Consider the following 24,478-nt stretch of genomic DNA (forward strand, 5'->3'; position numbering starts at 1 on the left):
AGAAAGTGTAATGCAGGCAGCCACTAAGGTGCAAGTCCTTGGAACGTTCTTCCTGGAGAGGTAGATCAATAATTGATAAGCAAGAGAGTGAAAAGTTGCCACAGATCATGGGGATTTGTGGTTATCATTAAATCAGCCACAATCTAATGAATTGACAAAGCAAGTTTGAGGAGTGAATGGCCCACTCCTGCTCCTAATCTATTCACTGCTCCTAATGTATACACTTCCAGCGGAGGTAGTGGATGCAGGTTCAATTTCAACATTTAAGAGAAGTTTGGATAAGTACTGTACAGGGACAAAATGCAGAGCTGATGGTGTGAGCAGATGGGACTAGGCAGAATAAGTTTACCATGGATTAGATGGGCCAAGGGCCTGTTTCTGTGCTGTAGTGCTCTATGACATTTTGACTCTATTCTTTCATGGGTCGTTATGCATGAACAATTGGCTTATTCCCGGAGAATAAATGACTGATTACTTTAATAATCAAGTTGTAGTTACTCATTATTAGTCTGCTGTGACGATCTCAAACCAGGAGTAGGTGGACTTAGATCTCTGTTCAACTCTGCAATAAGACAAGGGTTCAGGTCAGAAACCATGTTGTTCATAATAGAAGCTTCCTAAACTGTGAGAATGCCCTGGAATTAAACTGATACAAGTCAATCCCGTAATTACAAAAATGCTCAAAAGTACTTAACAGGTCAGGCAGCAAGTGTAGAATCATAGAGTTAATGTTTCAGCTTGAAGGTCCTTCTTCATAAAGTCACACAGTTGGAAGCACGCCCTTCAAATCACCAAACCTCTGCTGACAACCAAGAACCCATTCACATGAATCCAACACTGCCAATTGCATTTCAATCCCTCTGTAGAAACCTAGAAAACCTACAGCACAATACAGGCTCTTCGGCCCACAATGCTGTGCCGAGCAGGTACTTACTTTAGAAATTACCTCTATTTTTCTATGTACCTTTCAAGGAAACTCTTAAAAGACCCTATTGAATCTGCCTCCACCACTGTCGCCGGCAGCACATTCCACGCACTCACCACTCAGCATTAAAAAAAAACTCGCCCCTGACATCTCCTCTATACCTACTTCCAAGCACCTTAAAACTGTGTCCTCTCATGTTAGTCATTTAAGCCCTGGGAAAAAGCCTTGGACTATCCGCACAATCAATGTCTTTCATCATCATATACACCTCTATCAGGTCATCTCTCGCCCTCCGTCAACCACTCAACCTATTCTCATAAGGCATGATTCCCAGTCTAGGGAACATCCTTGTAAATCTCCTCTGCTCTCTTTCTATGATTTCCATATCCTTCCTGTAGTGAGCCAACCAGAACTAAGCACAGTACTCCAAGTGGGGCCTGACCAGGGTTCTATATAGCTGCAACATTATATATCAGCTCCTAAATTCAATTCCATGATTGATAAAGGTTAATACACCATATGCCTTCTTAACCACAGAGTCAACCTGCACAGCTGCTTTGAGTGTCTTATGGACTCGGACCCCAAGATCTCTCTGATCCTCCACACTGCTAAGAGTCTTACCATTAATTCTATATTCTGTCATCATATTTGACCTACCAAAGTGAACCACCTCACACTTATCTGTGTTGAACTCCATCTGCCACTTCTCAGCCCAGTTTTGCATCCTATCAATGTCCCGCTGTAACCTCTGACAGCCCTCCACACTATCCACAACACCCCTAACCTTTGTGTCATCAGCAAACGTTCTCACCCATCCCTCCACTTCCTCATCCAGGTCATTCAATCACAAAGATTAAGGGTCCCAGAACAGATCCCTGAGGCACACCACTGGTCACCGATCTCCATGCAGAATATGACTCGTCTACAACCACTCTTTGCCTTCTGTGGGCAAGCCAGTTCTGGATCCACAAAGCAATAAGGAGGCTTGGATCCCATGCCTCCTTACTTTCTCAATAAGCCTTGCATGGGGTACCTTATCAAATGCCTTGCTGAAATCCATATACACTACATCTACTGCTCTTCCTTCATCAATGTGTTTAGTCACATCCTCAAAAAATTCAATCAGACTTGTAAGGCATGACCTGCCCTTTACAAAATCGTGCTGACTATTCCTAATCATATTATACCTCTCCAAATGTTCATAAATCCTGCCTCTCAGGATCTTCTCCATCAACTTACCAACCACTGAAGTAAGACTCACTGATCTATAATTTCCTGGGCTATCTCTACTCCCTTTCTTGAATAAGGGAACAACATTCGCACCCCTCCAATCCTCCAGAACCACTCCTGTCCCCATTGATGATGTAAAGATCATTGCCAGATGCTCAGCAATCTCTTCCCTCTCTCCCACAGTAGCCTGGGGTACATCTCATCCAGTCCCGGTGACTTATCCAACTTGATGCTTTCCAAAAGCACCAACACATCCTCTTTCTTAATATCTACATGCTGAAGCTTTTCAGTCTGCTGCAAGTCATCACTACAATCACCAGGATCCTTTTCCATAGTGAATACTGAAGTAAAGTATTCATTAAGTACCTCTGCTATTTCCTCCGGTTCCATATGTCACACTTGATAGGTGCTATTCTTTCACGTCTTATCCTCTTGCTCTTCACATACTTGTAGAAAGCCTTGGGGTTTTCCTTAATCCTGCCTGCCAAGGACTTCTCATGGCCTCTTCTGTCTCTCCTAATTTCCTTCTTAAGCTCCTTCCTGTTAGCCTTATAATCTTCTAGATCTCTAACATTACCTAGCTCCCTGAACCTTTCCTAACCTTTTCTTCTTGACTAGATTTACTACAGCATTTGTACACCATGGTTCCTGTACCCTACCATCCTTCCCTGTCTCATTGGAATGTACCTATGCAGAACTCCACACAAATGTCCTCTGAACATTTGCCACATTTCTTCTGTACCTTTTCCTGAGAACATCTGTTCCCATTTTAAGCTTCCAAGTTCCTGCCTGAGAGCCTCATAATTCCCCTTACTCCAATTAAACGCTTTTCTAACTTGTCTGGTCCTATCTCTCTCCAATTCTATTGTAAAGGAGATAGAATTATGATCACTATCTCCAAAATGCTCTCCCACTGAGAGGTCTGACACCAGAACAGGTTCATTTCCCAATGCCAAATCAAGTACAGTCTCTCCTCTTGTAGGTGTATCTACCCATTGTGTCAAGAAACCTTCCTGAACACACTTTACAAACTCCACCCCATCTAAACCCCTCACTTCAGGGAAATGCTGATCGATATTTGGGAAATTAAAATCTCCCACCATGACAACTCTTATTATTACACCTTTCCACGATCTGTTTCCCTATCTGCTCTTTGATATCCCTGTTACTATTGGGCGGGCTATAAGAAACACTCAGTAGAGTTATTGACCCTTTCCTGTTCCTGACTTCCACCCACAGATACTCCGTAGACAATCCCTTCATGACGTCCACCTTTTCTGCAGCCATGACACTATCTCTGATCAACAGTGCCACGCCCCCACCTCCTTTGCCTCCCTCCCTGTCCCTGAGCCATCCAAGTCTCTGTAATGGCTACCACATCATAGCTCCAAGTACTGATCCATGCTCTAAGCTCATCCGCTTTGTTCACAATACTCCTTGCGTTAATATAGACACATCTCAAACCGTCGGTCTGAGGGCGTCCCTTCGCTATCACCTGCCTATCCTCCTGCACACACTGTCTCCAAGCTTTCTGTATTTGTGAGCCGACAGCCTATTTCCCTGTCTCTTCAGTTTGGTTCCCACCCCCCCAACAATTCCAGTTTAAACTCTCCCCAGTAGCCTTAGCAAACCTCCCCACCAGGATCTTGGTCCCCCTGGGATTCAAGTGCAACACGTCCTTTTTGTACAGGTCACACCTGCCCTAAAAGAGTTCCCAATGATCCAGGAATCTGAATCCCTGCCCCCTGCTTCAAACCCTCAGCCACACATTTATCCTCCACTTCATTCTATTCCTATTCTCACTGTCGCGTGGCACAGGCAGTAATCCCGAGATTACTATCTTTATGGTCCTGCTTCTCAACTTCCTTCCTAACTCCCTGTACTCTGTTTTCTGTTCCTCTTCCCATTTCCTACCTATGTCATTGGTACCAATATGTACCACGACCTCTGGCTGTTCTCCCTCCCACTGCAGGATATCGTGGATGCGATCTGAAACATCCCAGACCCTGGCACCTGGGAGACAAACTACCATCCGAATTTCTTTCCTGCGTCCACAGAATCGCCTGTCTGACACCCTAATTATAGAGTCCCCTATCACTACTGCTTTTCTCTTCCTTTCCCCACCCTTCTAAGCCACAGGGCCGGACTCTGTGCCAGAGGCACGGCCACTGTCGCTTCCCCCAGGTAGGCTGTCCCCCCCAACAGTACTCAAACAGGAGTACATACTATTCAGGGGGACAGCCACAGGAGTACTCTCTAGTACCTGACTCTTCCCCTTCCCCCTCCTGACTGTGATCCACTTGTCTGTCTCCTGTGGCCCCGGTGGGACCACCTGCCTATAACTCCTCTCTATCACCTCCTTTCTCTCCCTGACCAGACGAAGGTCATCGAGTTGCATCTCCAGGTTTCTAACGCGGTCCCTTAGGAACTGCAGCTTGACACACCGGGTGCAGATATGGCCGTCTGGGAGGTTGGGTGACTTCAAGACTTCCCACATCTGACACCGAGCACAGAACACCGGCCTCACAGACATTCTTCCTTTCTGCAATTAACACAGGTAAACCTACCTCGCCTTGTCCCATTACCGCCAAAGCTCTATCACTCCACTGCCCACTGGATACGGCGGTCTTCTTTTTAAACTTTTCCCGCTCTACTGGCTGATGTCCCGCGTCTGCGCAGTCTCGCCTCTCTTTACCCCGAGCAGTAAAATGCCTTCGCTCCAAATATCCTTAGCTGTTCCTCTTACAGCCTTCTTGCTTTAAATGTATCTGCTCAAGTTCTTCAGTCCGCTGTAAGTCATCCCTACAATCGCCAAGGTCATTTTCCATAGTGAATACTGAAGCAAAGTATTCCCATAAATGTGTTCAATTTATGTTTACATAAATTCTCTACAGATTTTACTACACGAGGGAAAATTAACCTACTAACCCACATATCCTTGGGACGTGGGAAGGACATGGAAAACCTGGGTGAAATCCATGTGATCACAGAGAGAACATGAGAAACACAGCCAACACAGTACTGGAGGTCAACACCTAGTGTGGGTTGCTGGAGCCCAGTAATCCGTCATCCCTTCTCTGGGCATAAGCTAGTTGTTAATACATAACATACAACAGCAGTTCTACCAGATGGGCCACTGTACTGCCTTAGTTGTGACCCTTCTGAATCTTCTGGTTTTAATTGTTAGATTTTCTCCGTCTCTATTCTTCATTCTATGAATCCAGCATCTAACTTGTTTGCAACAGGATTCCTGTAGTCCATTCTCCTCTCATGTCAAATTCCTTCCTCTCCAGCACTTTACCTTTCCTACCCATCTGGCTTCACCTATCACCTATCAGGGGAAGCTATCCTCCTTCCCCTCCCCCATTTGTTATTCCGGTATCTTCCCCCTTCCTTTCCAGTCCTGAAGGAGGATCTTAGTCCAAAACATTGACTGTTTGTTCATTTCCATAAATGCTGCCTGGCCTCCTGAGTCCCTCCATCATTTTGTGTGTATTACTTCGGACTTCCGGCATCTGCAGAATCTCTCATGTTTCAAATGCATATTACCATATTATTATGTAATTGCATAATTAGCTTTTAATTCTTACCTTGCCTATTTGAACGTGTGCTGGAAGTAATGTGAACCTAATTCCCTCACCTAGGCCTGACCTGTCATCCCAACAGGCCTTTCACCATGGCATCTTGTTCTCGAGACTCCACCGTGAGGCTGTGGTCATTAACACCTCTAATTTCTCCCCTCCAAATCAACATTCTGGCCGAACAACAGTGGGAGGATATAATTGGGAATACAGGTAAGTGTCTCATCTGATTACGAGCTTCCAATATACCATTCTGGTTTGGAATTTTGAGTATTGCATCAATTAATTGGTCCCAATGCTTCAGTTTCTTCTCTCAAATAGTTAAATGTACACAAATGACTTCAATTGGACTAGTAGTGGTTTGGACAAGGTGACCTGACTCTAATCATGTCTGTCTGTTATGTGCCATGTTGTATGATGTGGGTCATCATGGTCATTGCATGCCCATGATGGTTCTTGGCACCTAATCTGAAATTTAGTTAAGTCGTCGTCATAGCTATCCCTTGGGGTCGAGGGTGATGGTCTTCATTCCGTTGATCTATCACAAAGTGAAGACGCCTGTGAATGTTTTTGTTTAATGTGTACTTGATGTTGCTCATCATTGTTTGTAGGTGGTCCTCTTGGTGCGCCATGAGTGCGCAGTCATCTGCAAAGAGCGCTTCTATGAACAGCTTTCGGAGGGTCTTTGTGTGTGCTGCAAGGCGACGTAGGTCAAAGAGTGACCCGTCCAGGCGGTATTTGATATAAATGCCCAGGTTTAGGTCTTTGACGGCATGCATTAGTACTTGAGTGAAGAAAAGGTTGAAAAGTACTGGTGCAAGCACACAGCCCTGTTTAACGCCGTTGGAGATGTCAAATTTCTCGCTAGGTTCGTCAGCTGAGAGAATCTCTCCAGTCAAGCCAAGGTTTTGAAGGCTCAGCTCAGATGGACCAGCCATGTGATCCGCATGGATGAGTCCAGAATGCCACGACAGTTGTTCTACGGAGAACTGGAGCAGGGCAACCGTGCCCAAGGAAGAGGTACAAGGACAACGTCAAGTCAAACCTTAAGTGGGCCAAACTCCAGCCCTGCGATCTCGAACACACTGCTGCTGATCGGTCCAAGTGACGCAATCTATGCTGCAAGGCAGCAAACAACTTCCAAGCCAACTGGCGCATGCAGCGCCTCAGGGCGAGTCAAGAAAGACACAGGAAGGCGTCTGCTCCTGCCCCAGCAGGTGGTGCTCTTTACCCCATCTGCAACCGTATCTGCGCTTCGGACTTCAGCCTCAGAAGTCATATGCGTGCCCACATACGTTGACTGCGCAACACATTCGTCTTCTCCGGACTTCGAGAGACTACTACTACTTGATGTTGCACTCGAAGAAGCACGTGATACGTCACAAATCACCCAACTGATTCCAATGGCGTGGAAACCACGACGATTAGTTATGCAGTATAACACACAAAAAAATATGCTGGAGAAGCTCAGTATGTCAGGCAGCATCTTAGAAAAGGAATAAAAAGTCAGTGTTTCGGACCAAGAGCCTTCTTCTGGACTGGAACGGAATGGGGAAGAAGCCAGAATAAGAAGGTAGGGGTGAGAGATGGAGTGCAAGCTGGAAGGTGGTAGGTGAAGGCAAGTGAGGGGGAAGGTAGGTGGATGTGGGAGTGAGAAACTGGGAGGTGATAACTGGAAAAGTAAAGGGCTGAAGAAGAAGGGATCTGATAGATAGATAGATAGATACTTTATTCATCCCCATGGAGAAATTCAACTTTTTTCCAATGTCCCATACACTTGTTGTAGCAAAACTAATTACATACAATACTTAACTCAGTAAAAAATATGATATGCATCTAAATCACTATCTCAAAAAGCATTAATAATAGCTTTTAAAAAGTTCTTAAGTCCTGGCGGTTGAATTGTAAAGCCTAATGGCATTGGGGAGTATTGACCTCTTCATCCTGTCTGAGGAGCATTGCATCGATAGTAACCTGTCGCTGAAACTGCTTCTCTGTTTCTGGATAGTGCTATGTAGAGGATGTTCAGAGTTTTCCATAATTGACCGTAGCCTACTCAGTGCTATGAGTGGACCATAGGAGAAATAGAAGGAGGAGGGGCACTAGAGGGAGGTGATAGGTAGGTGAGGAGAAAAGAAGGTGTCAGAGGGAAGACAAAATTGGGAATGGAAAAAGAAAGAAGTGCAGGAGGAAGAAATTGCCAGAAATTAGAGAAACCTGATGTTCATGCCATCAGGTTGGAGGCTACCCAGACAGAATACCAAGTATTGCTTGCTGGGTTTCAGATATAGGTGGAGTTTCAGCAACGAAAGATGCAGTCGAGATTCTGAAATGGGTAAAAACTGATAAGGAGTAAAAAACAACTGACAGTTAAAGTGGTTATCCTGTATCAGACAAGATTATCCCAGGTTGCTATGTGGAGATCATCAACTGCATTTCCCATAATGATCCTCTCCAGTTCTATCAGGTTAGTTGGACATAATGTTCCTTTAGTAAATCCATACTAGTCCAAAGTAAATTTATTATCAAAGTACATATATATGTTACCATGTACTACCTTGAGATTCACTTCTTGTTTACATTTATAAGAAAAAAGTAATATGATAGAATTATATGAAAAACTATACACTAAGAAAGACTGTCAAGCAATTGATGTGCAAAGGAAGGAAAACTGTGCAAATAAAAGTAATACTGAGAGCAGCAAGATAGCATTGTAGTTAGTGTAATGTGTCAGGCTCTGGAAGGAGCTTGTACATCCTCCCCGTGACCACGTGGATTCCCCTCAGGTTCTCCGATTTCCTCCCACATTCCAAAGATGTGTGGGTTAAGAGGTTAACTGGGCACATGGGTGTAATTGTGAGGCACGGGCTCATTGGGACTGGAAGGGCCTGTTACCATGCTGGATCTCTGTAGAAGTAGACATGAATTGTAAAGAATCATTGAAGGAGCGGTTCAGGGTACTAGTGAATGAAGTTATCCACACTGGGCCAGAACCCTGATGGTTGTAGGGTAATAAATGTTCCTGAACCTGGTGGTGTGGAACTGAAGGCTTCAGTACTCCTGCCCAAAGGTCGTAGCAAGAAGAGGTTATGGCCTGCATGGTGGGCATCTTTGATGGATGCAGCAGCGTTCCATGTAGATACTCAGAAGAATCTGAATCAGAAACACGTTGTGAAATTTGTTGTTATGTGACAGCAGTACAGGGAAATACGTAGGGCTTTGCCTGTGAAGGACTGAGCTGTATCTCCCATTTTCTGTATCCTTGTCCGAGTGACTGCTAATTCGATTCCAGACAATCATTCCTAAAACTTTCCACACGACTGTAAGTTAAGGGAGGCCTTGCCCAGATTCTACCAGTCATCTAGAAATGGCACCTGGAGACTGAAAGTTTCAATTGATAACCCCTTGCTTTAAAAGAGTGTGCAGAACAGAACAGTCAGTTTAACCTCTGTGATGACAAAATTTTCAATGAGAGAGCTTTTCATTCTTCTAAACACAAATAGGCCCAATCTTCACAGGACAACCTCTGCAGCTCAGGGACTAATTGACACCTGGATGAGAATGGGAGAAAATTGGGTGGGGGGGGGGTTAATGGTGGGCAAGAGATGGATTTGCACCTAACTTAGCTCACCCTTTTTTCAGATCGTGCAATGTCACCTGGAGCACCCCCTCTTCTCTGTGGGAAAGTGTCCCGGGACATCAAGCAGGAGCTGGATAAGCTTACGAGCAATGTGCGGATGAAGAAGCTGAGGTGGTTCTCTGAATGCTTCTCAGTAAGTCTGTGCACTGTGCAGCCTCTCTGTGAGTTTACCATTTGCAATGTTATGCCTCTTTTGTGTCGCTGTACGCTTGTAGCTGATCTGTGTATTTGAATAATCCATCCACTGATAGGAGTTAACGTAGCATAAAGAAATTCTGCTCCCTCACAAAGGATTGTCAATTCCTCTACCTGCACCATGATCTGAGTTCTAAATATAAAGCTTTTTTAATGGGGAATTAATGAAAGATCTATTCAACCACTATGGTAAATATGTACCTGCTCTTTCAATACTTTGTTAGTATTTTAAAATTTTGCAAATACTTACATTCTTTGTTTTTCTGAATGCTCAGTTCACTCTTATTAGAAAAGTCAAGAGACAAAGGAGAAACATGCATGTTGAACTCTTGCTCTGATGTCAAAATTGTTCAGTTTAATATCAGATAATGTACACAACCTGAAATCCTTACTCTTCATAGACATCCATGAAACAACAAATCCCAAAGAATGAATGATAGTAAGATCAGAACCCCAAAGCCCCCCTTGCCCCACACACACAAGCATCGAGCCTCCCTGTCCCTCTCCCCCCCCCACTAGGATCAGCAGGAGCACTGATGATCCCCCAACCATGCAAGCAATAGCAAAAGCCTATCGTAGTCAATAGAAATGGAATTTTGGATGCAATATTCAATGGAAAAATGTTATTACCTTGTGCACTTAGTCTCAAGGTACCACATAGAGTAGAACAGCATAGTACAGGCCTTCGGCCTAAAATGTTGTGCATAGATTTTAACCTATTCCAATGTCCATCTAACCCTTCCCTCTCACATAGCCCTCCATTTTTCTTACACTCATGTTTCTCTAAGAGTTTCTCGAATGTCCTTAATGTATCTTCTTCTACTACCATCCCTGCCACCACATCTCATGAACCTACCTCTCCCTGTGTAAAAAAAACACTACAACTGATATCCCCCATACTTTCCTTCAGATATCTTAAAATGATGCCCCACTCTTATTAGCCATTTCCACTCTATCTATGCCTCTTATCATCTTGTGCACCTCTATCTAGTCACCTCTTTATGTTCCTTTGCTTCAAAAAGAAAAGCCTTAGCTCACCCAATCTATCCTTGTAAGACATGCTGCCTAACCCATGGAGTTTCCTGGTAAATCTCTGGTGCACCCTCTCTAAAGCCTCTACATCCTTCCTATAATGAGACAACTGTTTGAACCCAATACTCCAAATGTGGTCTAACCAGAGTTTTATAGGGCTGCAACATTACCTTGTGGCTTTTGAACTCAGTCCTCCAACTAGTGAAGGTCAACACAGCATACGCCTTGTTAACTACCCTATCAACTTGCATGGCAACTTTGAGGGATTTTTGGATGTGATTCCTCTGCTCTTAAAAAATGCTAAGAATCCTACCATTAACCCTGTACACAAGAGATTCTGCAGACGCTAGGTATCTGGAGCAACACACACAAAATGCTGTAGGAGCTCAGCAGTTCAGGCAGTTTCTATAGAAAAGAAAAAAAAAGTTGATGTTTTGGGCCAAGACCCTTCATCAGGATTTACCTGATAACGCTGTACTCTGCCTTCAAGTTCAAAAGTGAATCATTTCACACTTTTCTGGATTGAACTCCGTCTGCCGTTTCTCAGTCGAGCTCTGCATCCTAACAACGTCCCAATGTAACCTGCAACATCCTTCAACACTATCGGCAACACTTTGTGAAATTGTGCCCAAATATATGCAGGCGGTAATGGCAGAAGTTGATTTGATGGTCTTGTTAACATTTGTATTGTTGGTCTTCTAGCTGCTTGCAATTAATTTCTGCTTTCTTTGGAATCTTTCATACTTAGATCAACAGGACCAAATTTGGAAATACTGACCACAAACGTGTGAATGTGTTCTTTGTAGCCTCCAGGCGGCAGTAAGAACCTCTGGGACTTGGTGGCCGTGTTAACAGATCAGGATGACAGCCTGCTTCCCCAGAACTACTGTAAAGGAATAATGCACATGAAACATCTGGTCAGGTTCAAAACGGTAAGCAATGTTTGCAAGAGGATTTATCATGCAATTTCTAATTAAGTCAGATAGCTCAAGTTAAAGGAAAATTCTTGTGCAATGTAAAACAAATAAAAAGATAATATGCTGTGATACAAATTAAACAATATCAAAAGAACCATTGGCTTGATGATAGAAGTAATGAGCGGTGTGAATTGTATATATCCTTTTCTCACTTCAAGGCTCTAAATAGAAGTATTTTCTGATCAGCTTTGAGAACCAGGATATGATTTCACATTTTAATCTTTCTAAAACAGAGGGAAAAAAAAGACGCTTGAAAACCTCAGCTGGTTGAACTGCATCTAAGGAGGGAAATGAGCAGTTAATGTTTCCAGACGAGACCCTTCATCTAGACCAGGGGTTCTCAACCTTTTTTATGCTGTGGACCAATACCATTAAGCAAGGGGTCTGTGGAGCCCAGGTTGGGAACCCCTGATCTGGACTGAATAATAGATGGGAGAGAGTCAGTTTAAGAAAGTGAAGGGTGGAGAAGGAGCTTTCAAAGGCTGCATCTATTTTTCAGTCCCAATAAAGGGACTCAACCTGAAACATCGTTTATCTTTTTCCCTCTGTAGATGCTACCTGACCCACTGAGTTCAGCCAGCGTCTTGATATTTTGCTCTCAGTTCCTGTGTGTGAATTTAGCCCTTCTATACTTCTGACTTCACTGCTGGTCAGCTCAGATTCACTGTTGGGATGTGATCCACTTCTATATATTTTCCAGAAAATGAGTCAAAGCTTGATGAAGAATAATCTCATTAGTCTCACTTATATGTGCATCCATTTTCTTTCTGAGGGTCACTGTTGAAGCTGCATATGTTACCCATAACACACTGAGCTGTAGCAAGTGTCTTCTGTTGAATGTGCCTTTCAAATGCCAATATGTGTATGTGTTATTCTGTGTGAAGATAACCTATAAAACTTCTTGGAGATTGAAGTAAATAAATATGAAAATTACTGAGATAATAATGTGAAGAAAAGGTAATACAGCCACTCTAGGCTACTCTACCATTTAGTAAGGTTATGGGTAACCTGCCCTGAAGCCCAGTTTCAAACTATTGGGAGTGCACATCACACACAATCGCTCATGGTCTCAGAACACACCCTACACTATCAAGACTGTACACCAATGCCTCTACATTCTGAGGAGGCTGAAGAGAGCAAGACTTTGCACACTCGTGTCATCCTACAGAGGTGCAGGAGAGAACATCCTAACATGCTGCATCACTGCTTTGGTATAGAAACTGCACCACAGGGACTGGAAGGCTCCTCAACAGCTAATCAAAACTGCCCAATGCATCTCTGGTACCAGCCTACGTGCCATCAAGGACGTGTATATAGAAAGGTGCTGGAAAAGGGCCGGTAACATCATGAAGCATCCCACCCACCCTGCTCGTGGTCTGTCTGTCCCACTCCCATCAGAGAGGAGGCTACATAACATCCACGACAGGACCACCAGTCTCAAAACAGTTACCTTCCCCAAGCAGTGAGGCTGACCACCACTTCCACCCACTAACTTCAGCACTACTTTATTATTTCCCGTCAGTCACCTTATGTACAGCCTAGCGTCGCTTTATGGACATACAATCAATCTACTGTGTGTGTAAGTTACCTTACATATTTAAATTTATTGTGTGTTTTATTATTATTATTGATTTCTTCATCTTTTGAGTTTGTTTTTGTGCTTCATGGGATTCAGAGTAACACTTAGTTCATTCTCCTTACATTTATGTACAGGAAATGATAGTAACCAATTCTGAATCTTCCGCACAAACACCATTTGCCCTGATTGTCCCAGTGTTAAAGCCTACCTTTCCCATCTCTGAACAAAATCACTGACCAAGCATCTTACAGCCCTCTGGAGGGGTAGAATGCCAAATGTTTACACTCATCTACCTGAAGACTCTTCTCCCCTTTTCCCAGGTTTAATATCGAACCTCTGATTCCCTTATTCTAATGACCTCAACCAAGAACACTGCATGCACATTCTTTTAGTGTACAAAGGCTTGACGTGTTCAAGTGATGTTACTTTGCTCAATCACTTGTGGCTGTGTGAATCATTTAAAGTACCAATAAAAAGGAGAGATTGCAGAACCCTCCCTTAAACATTAAGACAAACATTAATTTGTACCTGCTCTCTATTCCAACCTTTTTTATACCATGGACTAATACCATTAAGCAAGGGCTTTGTGGACCCCAGGCTGGGAACCCCTGATCTATTTAGTAAGACAAAGCCCATTCTTAACATGTTTGACATAACTATACCTTGATTTTTTTTTAAATATATGGGTTTACGTGGTACCCAAACATGTTTCCCTTGATGTAGTGCATCAACCCTGAACAAGTGTGTGATAGAACTCTGTTATTTAACCATTTATTTCCTCCAGGCTTGTCAAAGGTCTGAGGATGTTCAGAGAATGGGGTGGGTCTTCACTGAATCCTGAGGTTGGTGATGTATCCAGAGGGTTTTGTGGAGACTTGACTTTGTATGATGATGAGCATAAACAAGGTCACTATTTATAATCAATTTAATTTTGTGGAATTTATAGTGGTTGTTAAATTAATAAAACCAGCAAACAAAAACAGAATCAGGTTTATCACCACTGATGCATGTTGTGAAATTAGTTGTTTTGTGGCACCAGTCCAGAGCAAGATATAAATAATTCCTATAAGTGACAATTAAAAAAAAAATAAATAAGTAGTGCATTGAGAAGTAATGAGGTTGTGTTCATGGACCAGTCAGAAGTCTGATGGCAGAAGGGAGAATCTGTTCCTAAAATGTTGAATGAAATGAGGTACAGGCTGCTGTACCTCTTCCCTGATGGTGGGGAAGAGAGCGAGTCTCAGATGATCAGGGAACTTAATGAAGAATAGACACAGGAGTTTCAGCAGATGCTGGAAATCCAGAGTACTGGAGGAACTGCCTTCTTGAGGCAACTACAAAGCAATCATAGTTTCTTATATTTAAAGCAGCACACACAAAATGCTGGAGGAATTCAGCAGGTCCATGGAAATGAACAAACAGTTGTCGTTACGGGCCGAGACCCTTCTTCAGGACTCGACTTCTTCAGGGTTAGGGTTCTTGCATTTGTTCTTATTCTTCAACTTGCGCTTGCCTATACATTCTATGCCAGTTATTGAAGGTCATGTATGAATTAGAGCTATAGGTAATAGTGTTATACTGCATGGATAAGGCCTTTTAGCCCATCGAGCTCATCCCAACTATCAAGCAACCCTTTATATGATGAAACCAGTGTTTTCCCCTTGCTTCTCCGGTTCGGCCACACAAATACGTGTGTGTGGATTTTTGGGAGGTGGGAGGAAACCAGAGGACAAGATAAATGTGCAAACAACACACAGACACTGCCAGAGGCGAGGATTGAGCTCAGGCCATGGAACCTATGGAGGAGCAATCTGTGCCACTCTGCAAAGGGTTAATTGTTTAACAGTGTATTCCTTCTGCTCAGTCTAAAGCTCAGGAGTTAACAACTGTGAAAATGTCGAAGTTCGGAGGTGGAATCGGTGCACCAAGCAAGGAAGAGAGACTGAAGGAGGCAGCTGAGATTCACCTGCGACTGGGTCAGATCCAGCGATACTGCGAACTAATGGTGGAGCTTGGAGAGGTGAGGTACCTGAAATAGGGGGTAGAGATTCTGTCTGCTGTTGTATGAGCTGAGTGCGCTGAGTTCAGCTTTTGAATTTCCGCTCCAAGCATGCGGTACTCAGTTTTAGAAGAAATAGTATAAGATTTGTTTAGCAAGATTGATAGTTCATTAATTTCTGCTTCCAGGCTTTTCTCCGGGGATTGGTTTGATCTCCAACAGAACCTCAATGGAGAACTGGCAAATTATTTACAAAAAGTGACCAAATTTGCCATTTGTCTCAGCATTCTGCTAAAATTTGCTGCTTGAACCACTGAGTTCTTTCAGCAGTCTTCATTTTGTAGAGAGTCTAAGGTCCCATAGCAATAGCTTATATAAGTGCCATTATGACAGCTTTCCATGCCACGTAGTAGTGTTTATGGCCATGCTACCCCATTAACAGAGTAGCTTCTTCCTTATCGACAGTGCTTTAGAGAGAGACTCTTAACCGAACCATTCCAACCAACTCTCCAAAGGGGAAATTCAGCAGATCATGTGGGCCGCTAATTACATATGTAGCTTTAATCCCCATTGATTGAGTAAATTTGCTAAAAAAAAAAAAAAAAATTATTTCTGCTGAGCACACTCTGGAAAGCATAATTTTCAAATTTAGGATCCACTATGTACCAAATGTGCTCTGTTCGCTTTGTGCTGAGCCTGAATCTTACTCCTTACTCTACAGCATGGTGTGGACACCTTTAGTGGTTCAAGAAGGTGTCTCACTTCTGCCTTCTGAAGGGCAGCTAAGATTGGATGATGAGTGCTGACTTGGAATCAACATCCACATTCAATAAATGATGTTCCATTCTCTTTTAATCTCCTTATCAGAGGGAGCTCTTGGGTAATTGTAACTAGAATTACCTGCCATGTTTGCTTTGTTCATGGACAAGCCTTGGTGTCATGTAATAAACTACTCCTAAGTTCTGCTTTCCAGCAGGTCTCCATCAAGTTTTCTAGAGGGTTCTACCTATAGGCAGAAACTAAACCAGTGGGGATAGCCTTGCTATCCTGTTTCCTTAGAGACCGAGTTCTGAAGAAAGGTCTCGGTCCGAAACATTGACTGTTTATTCCTCTCCATAGATTCTGCCTAATCTGTTGAGTTCCTCCAGCATCTGGTGTGTGTTAAATGCTGGAGGAACAGCAGATCAAGCAGCAGAGGAATAAACTGTTGATGTTTTGAGCCGAGACCCTTCATTAATTGCCGATTCAAATTCAAGACCAGGGTGTGAATTTGACTCGGCAACTGTCTATGTGGAGTTTGCATGTTCTTTCTGTGACTACATGAGTCTTCTCTGGGAGCTAGTTTCCTAGCACATCCCCCAAAATGTGTGGCTTGGCATCCTAAGTACCCACTGTAAATTGCCCCTAGTGTGTTGGTGAGTGGCGGTGGGGGGAGGGGAAGTGAAATACAAGTACAGAGAAAACAGAAAGGGGATCATGTGATCTGTGCGGTTGATGGTGGATGTGGACTCAGTAGGTTGAAGAAACTGTTTCTCTCTGAATAATATCTTGTTTTCCGTTACAAAAGTGATTTGTCCTGTCAGGCAGTGGCAGATTCAAGCATCAAAAAAACAATGTGCCTTTTTAAAACAGATTCTGGAAAGATCATACAGCCAGATGCAGAGAAGGAAGTGCAAGATCACCATGACAGCACCTGCATCTGGTACCTCACCTTCCCCCTGACAAAGTAATCAAACTTAATTACGCGTCAGTGCACAAAAACTGCTATGCAGTGTAGTTAGTCAATGCAGAAGCGAGGAGAGTATCTGAGTGTGATAATCTTCCCTGTGTTTCAGTGGGATAAGGCTCTGTCAGTGGCACCCGGCGTGTCAATGAAGTACTGGAAGAAACTGATGCAAAGGTGAGATGCTTTTAGCATAATGATCTGGAATATACACAGACAGTCTGCTTGCTTGTAGTCTTGACCAACTTTGCTCCTTCATTCAACAAAATCTGTATTTTCCATTTTGACTGATGTTATAGGGCAGTCAGTGTAGAATAGATGTCATATTTGCTGAGTTAACAACAGCCATCTTGGATCACAAGCAGTTTGTCATTTGAAGTATCTACTCTGGCAAGGGTGGATGCAAACAACTCATGTTTATTAGTATTGGAATTGATTTATTGTCATATGTTACGAGAAGCTTGCCTTGCATGCAGTTCACACAGATCAGCTTGTTACACAGTGCACTGAGGAAGAACGAGGTAAACCAATAATAAAGCAGAATAAAGAGTAACAACTACAGAGAAAGTGCAGTGCAGATAAACAATGGAATACAAGATCATAATGAGGGAGATTGTGGGGTCAAGAGCCCATCTTATCGTACTAGGAAACTGTTTAACATCCATAGAGGGGAAGCTGGTTTCCTAATGTGCTGAGCTGTGTCCACAACTCTGTGGCTTCTTGCAGTCACGTGCAGGGCAGTTGCCGTACCAAACCATTATGCATGCTGCCATGGGAGATATGATATCAGCATTTAAAAGGTATTTGGACAGACACATGTACGGGCAGGGAATGGAGAGAGATGGACTTTGTGAGGGCAGGTGGGATGTTTCATTTGGCATCATGGATGGCACAGATGTTATGGCCCTGTACTTTACTGCTCTATGTTTGAAAAGAAAATGCAAGAGAATGTGCAGAGCTGATTTATGGGGTGTTGTCAGGACTGGAATATCTTAATTGAGGAAAGGTTGAATAGGCTGGAGTGGTCTTCTTAAAACAGAAGAGACAGTGGGCAATTTAAATGTGGTGAAGAAAATTATGAGGTGCCAAAACAGAGTAAATATGAATGGCCTTTTCCCCCCTCACATAGGGGTCATCCTATCCTCATAAAACATGCTCTCTAAACCAGTCACTATTCTGGTAAATCTCGATAGTGAGCGGTAGGGCACTGAGGAGTGCAGTAGAACAGAGGGATCTGGGCACCACTGTAGTGTAGTGGTTAGGGCAACGCTATTACAGCTTGGGTATTCCGGACTTCGGAGTTCAATCCAATGCCATTCTGTAAGGAGTCTTTGTACATCCTTCCTGGGGAATGTGTGGGTTTTCTGTGGATAAAGTAAATAAAAATATGGATCCATAATTCCCTGAAAGTGGTGTCACAGGTAGATAGGGTCATAAACAGAGCTTTTGGCTCATTGGCGTTCATAAATCAAAATATTTGATTACAGAAGTTGGAATGTAATGTTGAAGTTTTATAAGATGTTGGTGGGGCCTAATTTGGAGTATTGTGTGCAGTTCTGGTCATCTAACCTATAGGAACGATATCAACAAGATTGAAAGAGTACAGAGAAAATTTTCAAGGACTTGAGTTATAGGGAAAGGTTGAATATCTTATGCCTTCATTCCCTGGAGTGTCGAAGAATTAGAGGTATATAAAATTATGATTCTAAAAATCAGTGAAATATTTAATTGGGTTTAAAAGATGAAATTAACAAAGAGAGGAGCCTACAGAGAGTTTCACAAGAAGGGAGGGACTCAAGATAAATCCTTGATAAATTCTGATCTCTACTGCAGAGTGGATATGTGTATTCCTCAGCATAGTTTCAAGCCTGTTAGCCCACTCTTCAGTGTGGGAAGTAGATGAGTGCATTGGAATGCTCAAACTGCCCACTTCGCTTTTTCCAGGGCAGCAGTTCAGGGGAGAAGATACAGGATAATAAGGGAAATTTATTGTCAAGAACACAACAAATTAGAATAGCTTAAACCACAAAACCTGTATTATCACAGCATATTTCCTTTTCTTTAGGAGATCTGATCAGCTGATCCAGGAAGGGAGTGACGAAGTTATTCCATATTGCATTGCGACTGGAGATGTGAAGAAGCTGGTGACCTTTTTCACCGCCCGAGGCCAACTCAAAGAAGCACTCTTGGTTGCTCAGGTAAGTAAATGCCTAATTTTCTTTTTTTGTCCCATTTTTTATGTGAGTTAAGCTCAGCAAGGAAACCATGTTCAAAACATTCAAGGCCATTAAAAAATGAAAAGTTGATACTGGCTTTCCCAGAAATGCTTCTCACCTGGATGTTGAAAATAGTCCAATAGTTAGAAGCAAGAATAGTATAACACAGTACAGGTCCTTTGGCCCACTGACATTTAAATCTACTTTAAGATCAATCTACCCTTCTTTCCCACATAACACTTCATTTTGCTATCATCTAACAGTTTCTTAAATGCCCCTAATGCAGGGGTTCCCAATCTTTTTTATGCCATGGACTCTTACCATTAACCAAAGGGTTCATGGACCCCAAGTTGGAAACCCCTGCCCTGATTTAGCTGCCTCTACCAACACCCCTGGCAGGGCGATCCACACACCCACCACTCTCTGTATAAAGAACTTGTCTCTATCATCCCATCCCCCTATACTTTCCTCCAATCACCTCGAAATTATTCCCCCTTATTCTTTATAGACCTGAACAAATTTGAACATATTATTAAAGATTGATCCTGTTCATAATTGTATTTAATGCTGTAAAAATCCAATTACATGCCCACTATACACCACTGATACACCATCTACATAGTGATCTGCAGTTACTTGCTTAATCTACTCCACAACCTCAAAGGTGGTTACAGTAGACGCGTTGGTAATCATTTACCAAAACTCTGGACTCTGGGCAGGTCCCGGTGGATTGGAAGACAGCAAACATCATGCCACTTTTTAAAAAAGGATGTAGGCAAAAGACGGGCAACTATAGACTAACATCTGTAGTCGGGATAATGCTTGAAGCTGTCATTAAGGAAGAAATAGTGAAACATTTAGAAAGGAGGAGTTCCATTAGATAGATGCGCATGAATTCAGAAAGGGCGGGTCCTGTTTGACAAACTCACTGGACTTCTTTGAGGACATAATGAGTGCAGTGGATAGAGGGGAACAGGTGGATGTCGTATACTTGGATTTCCAAAGGGCGTTCAATAAGGTACCACACAAGAGACTTATAAGATACGGATGCATGGAGTCTGATGGATAGTGGATTGGTTAACCAAAAGAAGGCAGAGAGTTGGTATAAATGGGTGTTTCTCTGGTTGGCAGTCAGTGGTGAGTGGGGTGCCGCAGGGGTCGGTGCTGGGCCTGCAGCTGTTTACCATTTACATTGATGATTTGGAAGAGCGGACTGAGTGTAGCGTAGCAAAATTTGCTGATGACAGTAAACTGAGTGGGAATGCAAATTGTACAGAAGATGTGGAGAGTCTGCAGGGGGATATAGATAGGTTAAGTGAGTAGGCCAAGGTCTGGCAAATGGAATACAACGTTGGTCAATGCGAGATCATCCACTTTGGAAGGAATAATAGAAGAGCAAATTATTATTTAAATGGTGAAAGATTGCAGCATGCTGTTGTGCAGAGGGACTTGGGAGTGCTTGTTCATGAATTGCAAAAAGATGGCTTGCAGGTACAACAGGTTATTAAGAAGGCAAATGGAGTGTTGGCCTTCATTGCTAGAGGGATTGAATTCAAGAGCAGGGAGGTCATGCTGCAACTATACAGGGTACTGGTGAGGCCGCACCTGGAGTACTGTGTGCAGTTCTGGTCTCCATACTTGAGGAAGGATATACTGACTTTGGAGGCAGTGCAGAGGAGGTTCACCAGGATGATTCCAGGGATGAAGAGGTTAACCTATGGGGAGAGATTGAGTTGTCTGGGACTATACTCTCTGGAATTCAGAGAATGAAAGGGGATCTTATAGAAACATACAAAATTTTGAAAGGGATAGATAAGATAGAAGTCAGAAAGTTGTTTCCATTGGTAGGTGAGACTAGAACCAGGGGACATTGCCTCAAGATTCAGGGGAGAAGATTTAGGACGGAGATGAGGAAAAACTGTTTTTCCCAGAGAGTGGTGAATCTGTGGAATTCTCTGCCCAGGGAAGCCGTTGAGGCTTCTTCACTAAATATATTTAAGATACAGTTAGATTTTTACATAGTAGGGGGATTAAGGGTTATGGGGAAAAGGCAGGTAGATGGAGCTGAGTTTACCGACAGATCAGCCATGATCTTATTGAATGGCGGGGCAGGCTCGATGGGCCGGATGGCCTACTCCTGCTCCTATTTCTTATGTTCTCACGTTCTTATGAAACAAACACCAGACACATGGGAAAAACCACGACCTGTCGGTTCCCATACAGTTGTTGCGTCAGTTTCCTGGAACTCCCTCCTCAGTAACAGCTTGGAAGTATCTTCACCAGCTCACTGTCACCTTCTCAGGGGAATCAGAATCCATAAACAAGAAAATCTGCAGATGATAAAGTAATGGTGATAAGGGGAGTGGTGGGGTTAATTAGTAGGCGGAGGTGTTGATCAGCCTTACTGCTTGGGGAGCGTAAACATTTTTGAGTCTGGTGATCCTGGCATGGCTGCTAGATAGCCTGCTTCCTGATGGGAGTGGTAAAACAGTCCAGGAGCAGGGTAGATAGGATTATTCATGATGTTACTGACCCTTTATCAGCATCTTTCTGTATATATGTCCTTGATGGCAGATGTCAAAACATAAAACAAGTGTGTCCTGATCACCATCATGATGCCCTTTCCTCATCGACAGCAGGTTGGAGAATTCTCTGCAAGAGGTATAACCTTGTTTGTGTTACTTTCACAGGCAGCCCAAGAAGGGAACATTCAAGCACCTCACACCCCCGCATTGAACGGAGCGGCAGGTGGGGAGCAGAATAACAAGGGAGAAGACTACAATGAGTAAGCCACGTTCTCCTTCGCATAGAATTATTCAGCAGGTAGTGCAAAAAACATTTAGGAAATAGATAAGGTAATGCAGTACTTGATCTTTGAATAACCTTTGCTCAAGAAAAATGTACCTGGACTTTTGTCTAAAGTGCTAGATGAAATGTGAGACACCATCCTGTTGATATGTGGTTCAGTAGAAAATGGTGATTACAGAGAAATGAAGGGAAGAGAAAGGCTGGGATTTGCTCATAGGTTGGGTGTGATGCATTCTCACTATCTATGAGACAATCGCAATGTGTCCATGCAATGCTAATAAGTATCTGTCAATAATTGGGGGCTTCACGTGATGGAGGGAAATAGGAAGTCAACTGTCCAGTCCCTTTGTAGATGCTGCCTAACATGCTGAATTCACAGACACGTTGAAAACTGTCGATAGGTAGCACCCATGATACTACTTTCAAGGAATGATGAATCTGTACTCCCAGTTCCCTCTGCTCTAGCACACGCCTACCGCGGTGCCCTAACATTAACTGTGTAAGTCCTACCATTCACTGTGTAAGTCCTACTCTAATTTGTCCTCCCAAGTGCAACACTTCACACTTGTCCGCATTAATTTCCATTTGCCATTTTTCAACCTATTTTTCCAGTTGGTCTGGTTGCCACTGCCAGATTTGATAGACTTCCTTGCTGTCCACTGTGCACCGATTCTTGGTGTCATCTGATCCAGATTACCACATTATCATCCAGATCATTGATGTACATGGCAAACAAATGCTTGCCTGAAGTTATTTGGGATTGTATTCTCTTCCATGTGCATCTATATTCCTTTTCCCAAACAACTACTTACTAAAAGATCTTAACCAATAATGGCAACGTAGTTGGAAATGTAGTCAAATACAGACACAGTCAGCTTCCATTGAACTTACAGGAATGCCTGTCTCTGCAGACCTTTCATTGACCGGAAGTCGAACTCCATCTTGTACTGCTTTTCCACTGTTAAGTGTTAAGAGGCTGTGATCTGAGTGTTTGAGAAGGTATATGGTTGAGGAATGGGAGGAAATGAAGGAAGCAAGCTATTTTCTAGCTGCCTGCCAAGGTTTAAAACAGTCCAGGCCTATCCTACAAGGCCAAGAACATCAGTCCGAGCAGTTTACTTGAGATCATTGTGATGTATCTTGAATGTACACCTCTCAGCATCATGCCAACCCTGTGTGTTTGGTAGGGCTATTCAATAAAGTTCAAGGTATTTTTCAAAGTTCAAAGAAAATTTATTATCGAAGTCACCAAATACTACCCTGCGATTCATTTTCTTGCAGGCATTCATAGTAGAACAAAGAAATACAATAGAATCAATGAAAAACTACACACAAAGACTGACAGGCAGTCAACGTGTAAACAAAGACAAAGAGTACACATATAAATAGCTAATTAATACTGAGAGCATGACTCCCCGAAAGTGAGTCCATAGGTTGTGTTCACTGATCAGTTCAGAGTTGAGTGAATGAAGTTGTCCACACCACTTCAGGAGCCGATGGTTGAAGTGTAATAACTGTTCCTGAACCTGGTGACCTAAGGCTCCTAAACCTCCTTCTGGATAGTGGCAGTGAGAAGAGAGCATGGCCTGTATGGTAGGGCTCATTAATGATAGAATCCCAGTCAATCCCACCCATTCTCTTCGTCCAGACCTCTGTGATTTTTTTTTATTTAATCTAACTCAAAAGGCAGGCAAGTGGGTCTAGCTTAGATAGGCATCTTTGTTACCATGGATGAGTTGGGTCAAAGAACCTGTTTCCATGTTGTAGAACTCATGCAGTAATGCAACTAATGTCACATTACTGCAACATTATGTTGCAGTTATATAAGTCATCGGTGAGGCCATAATTAGAGCACTGTGTACAGTTTTGGTCACGCTCTTACGTTGCCAAGATGAAGATAGTGCAGAACCAATTTATGAAGACACTGCTTGGACTAGAGGACCCGAGTTATATGGAGAGGTCAGCCACGCTGGATCTTTATTCCCTGGAGCACAGGAGAACGGGGCGGGGGGGGGGGGGGGGTACTTCACAGAGGTTTATAAACTCATGAGGGGAATGGATAAGATGGCTGGTCACAGTTTATCCCAAGAGGTGAGGAGTCCAAAACTAAGGGACACAGATACAAGATAAAAGGGAGAGATTTAAAAGAGACCTAAGAGATTACCTCCTTACACAGAGGGTACTGAGCACCTAGAATGAACTGTTAGAGGAAATGTTCAAAGCAGGTACAATTGCAACATTTAAGAGGCCTTTAGATACATGGAGGAGAGGGCTTAGAGGACTATGGGCCAAACACAGGTAACTGACTGGGACTATCAGGGACAATGCTGTGGTCAATATGCACCAGTTGGGCAGAAGGGCCTACATCCATGCTGAACTTCTTTTCGACTCTATAACAACTACTTATGTATGATATTGTATTGAGAGCTGTGTCTTGTTCTCTAGCCTGCTACATAGAGTGAGTAAGGAGCTGGCAGAGTGGTACTTCCAGGATGGACGAGCTGTGCTGGCAGCATGTTGCCACCTTGCAGTGAATGATATTGAGGTACTGTATCTCCATTCGATCCTTGAGT

At 43.2% G+C, this 24,478-nt stretch overlaps 1 protein-coding gene across 1 annotated transcript in view; it reads left to right on the top strand.

Moving 5' to 3' along the window:
* The window catches only part of wdr17 (WD repeat domain 17), a 169,303-nt gene that overhangs the window by 75,792 nt on the left and 69,033 nt on the right, over positions 1-24,478 (top strand). The window contains exons 17-24 of the mRNA XM_073048033.1: positions 5,800-5,949; positions 9,379-9,509; positions 11,410-11,535; positions 15,024-15,179; positions 16,994-17,058; positions 18,947-19,079; positions 21,788-21,882; positions 24,351-24,450. Coding sequence (XP_072904134.1) covers positions 5,800-5,949; positions 9,379-9,509; positions 11,410-11,535; positions 15,024-15,179; positions 16,994-17,058; positions 18,947-19,079; positions 21,788-21,882; positions 24,351-24,450 — 956 coding nt within the window. The remainder of the gene's footprint in view (positions 1-5,799; positions 5,950-9,378; positions 9,510-11,409; positions 11,536-15,023; positions 15,180-16,993; positions 17,059-18,946; positions 19,080-21,787; positions 21,883-24,350; positions 24,451-24,478) is intronic.

Source organism: Hemitrygon akajei, chromosome 6 (genome assembly GCF_048418815.1).
Source record: "Hemitrygon akajei chromosome 6, sHemAka1.3, whole genome shotgun sequence".
In the NCBI taxonomy this organism is placed as follows: domain Eukaryota; kingdom Metazoa; phylum Chordata; class Chondrichthyes; order Myliobatiformes; family Dasyatidae; genus Hemitrygon; species Hemitrygon akajei.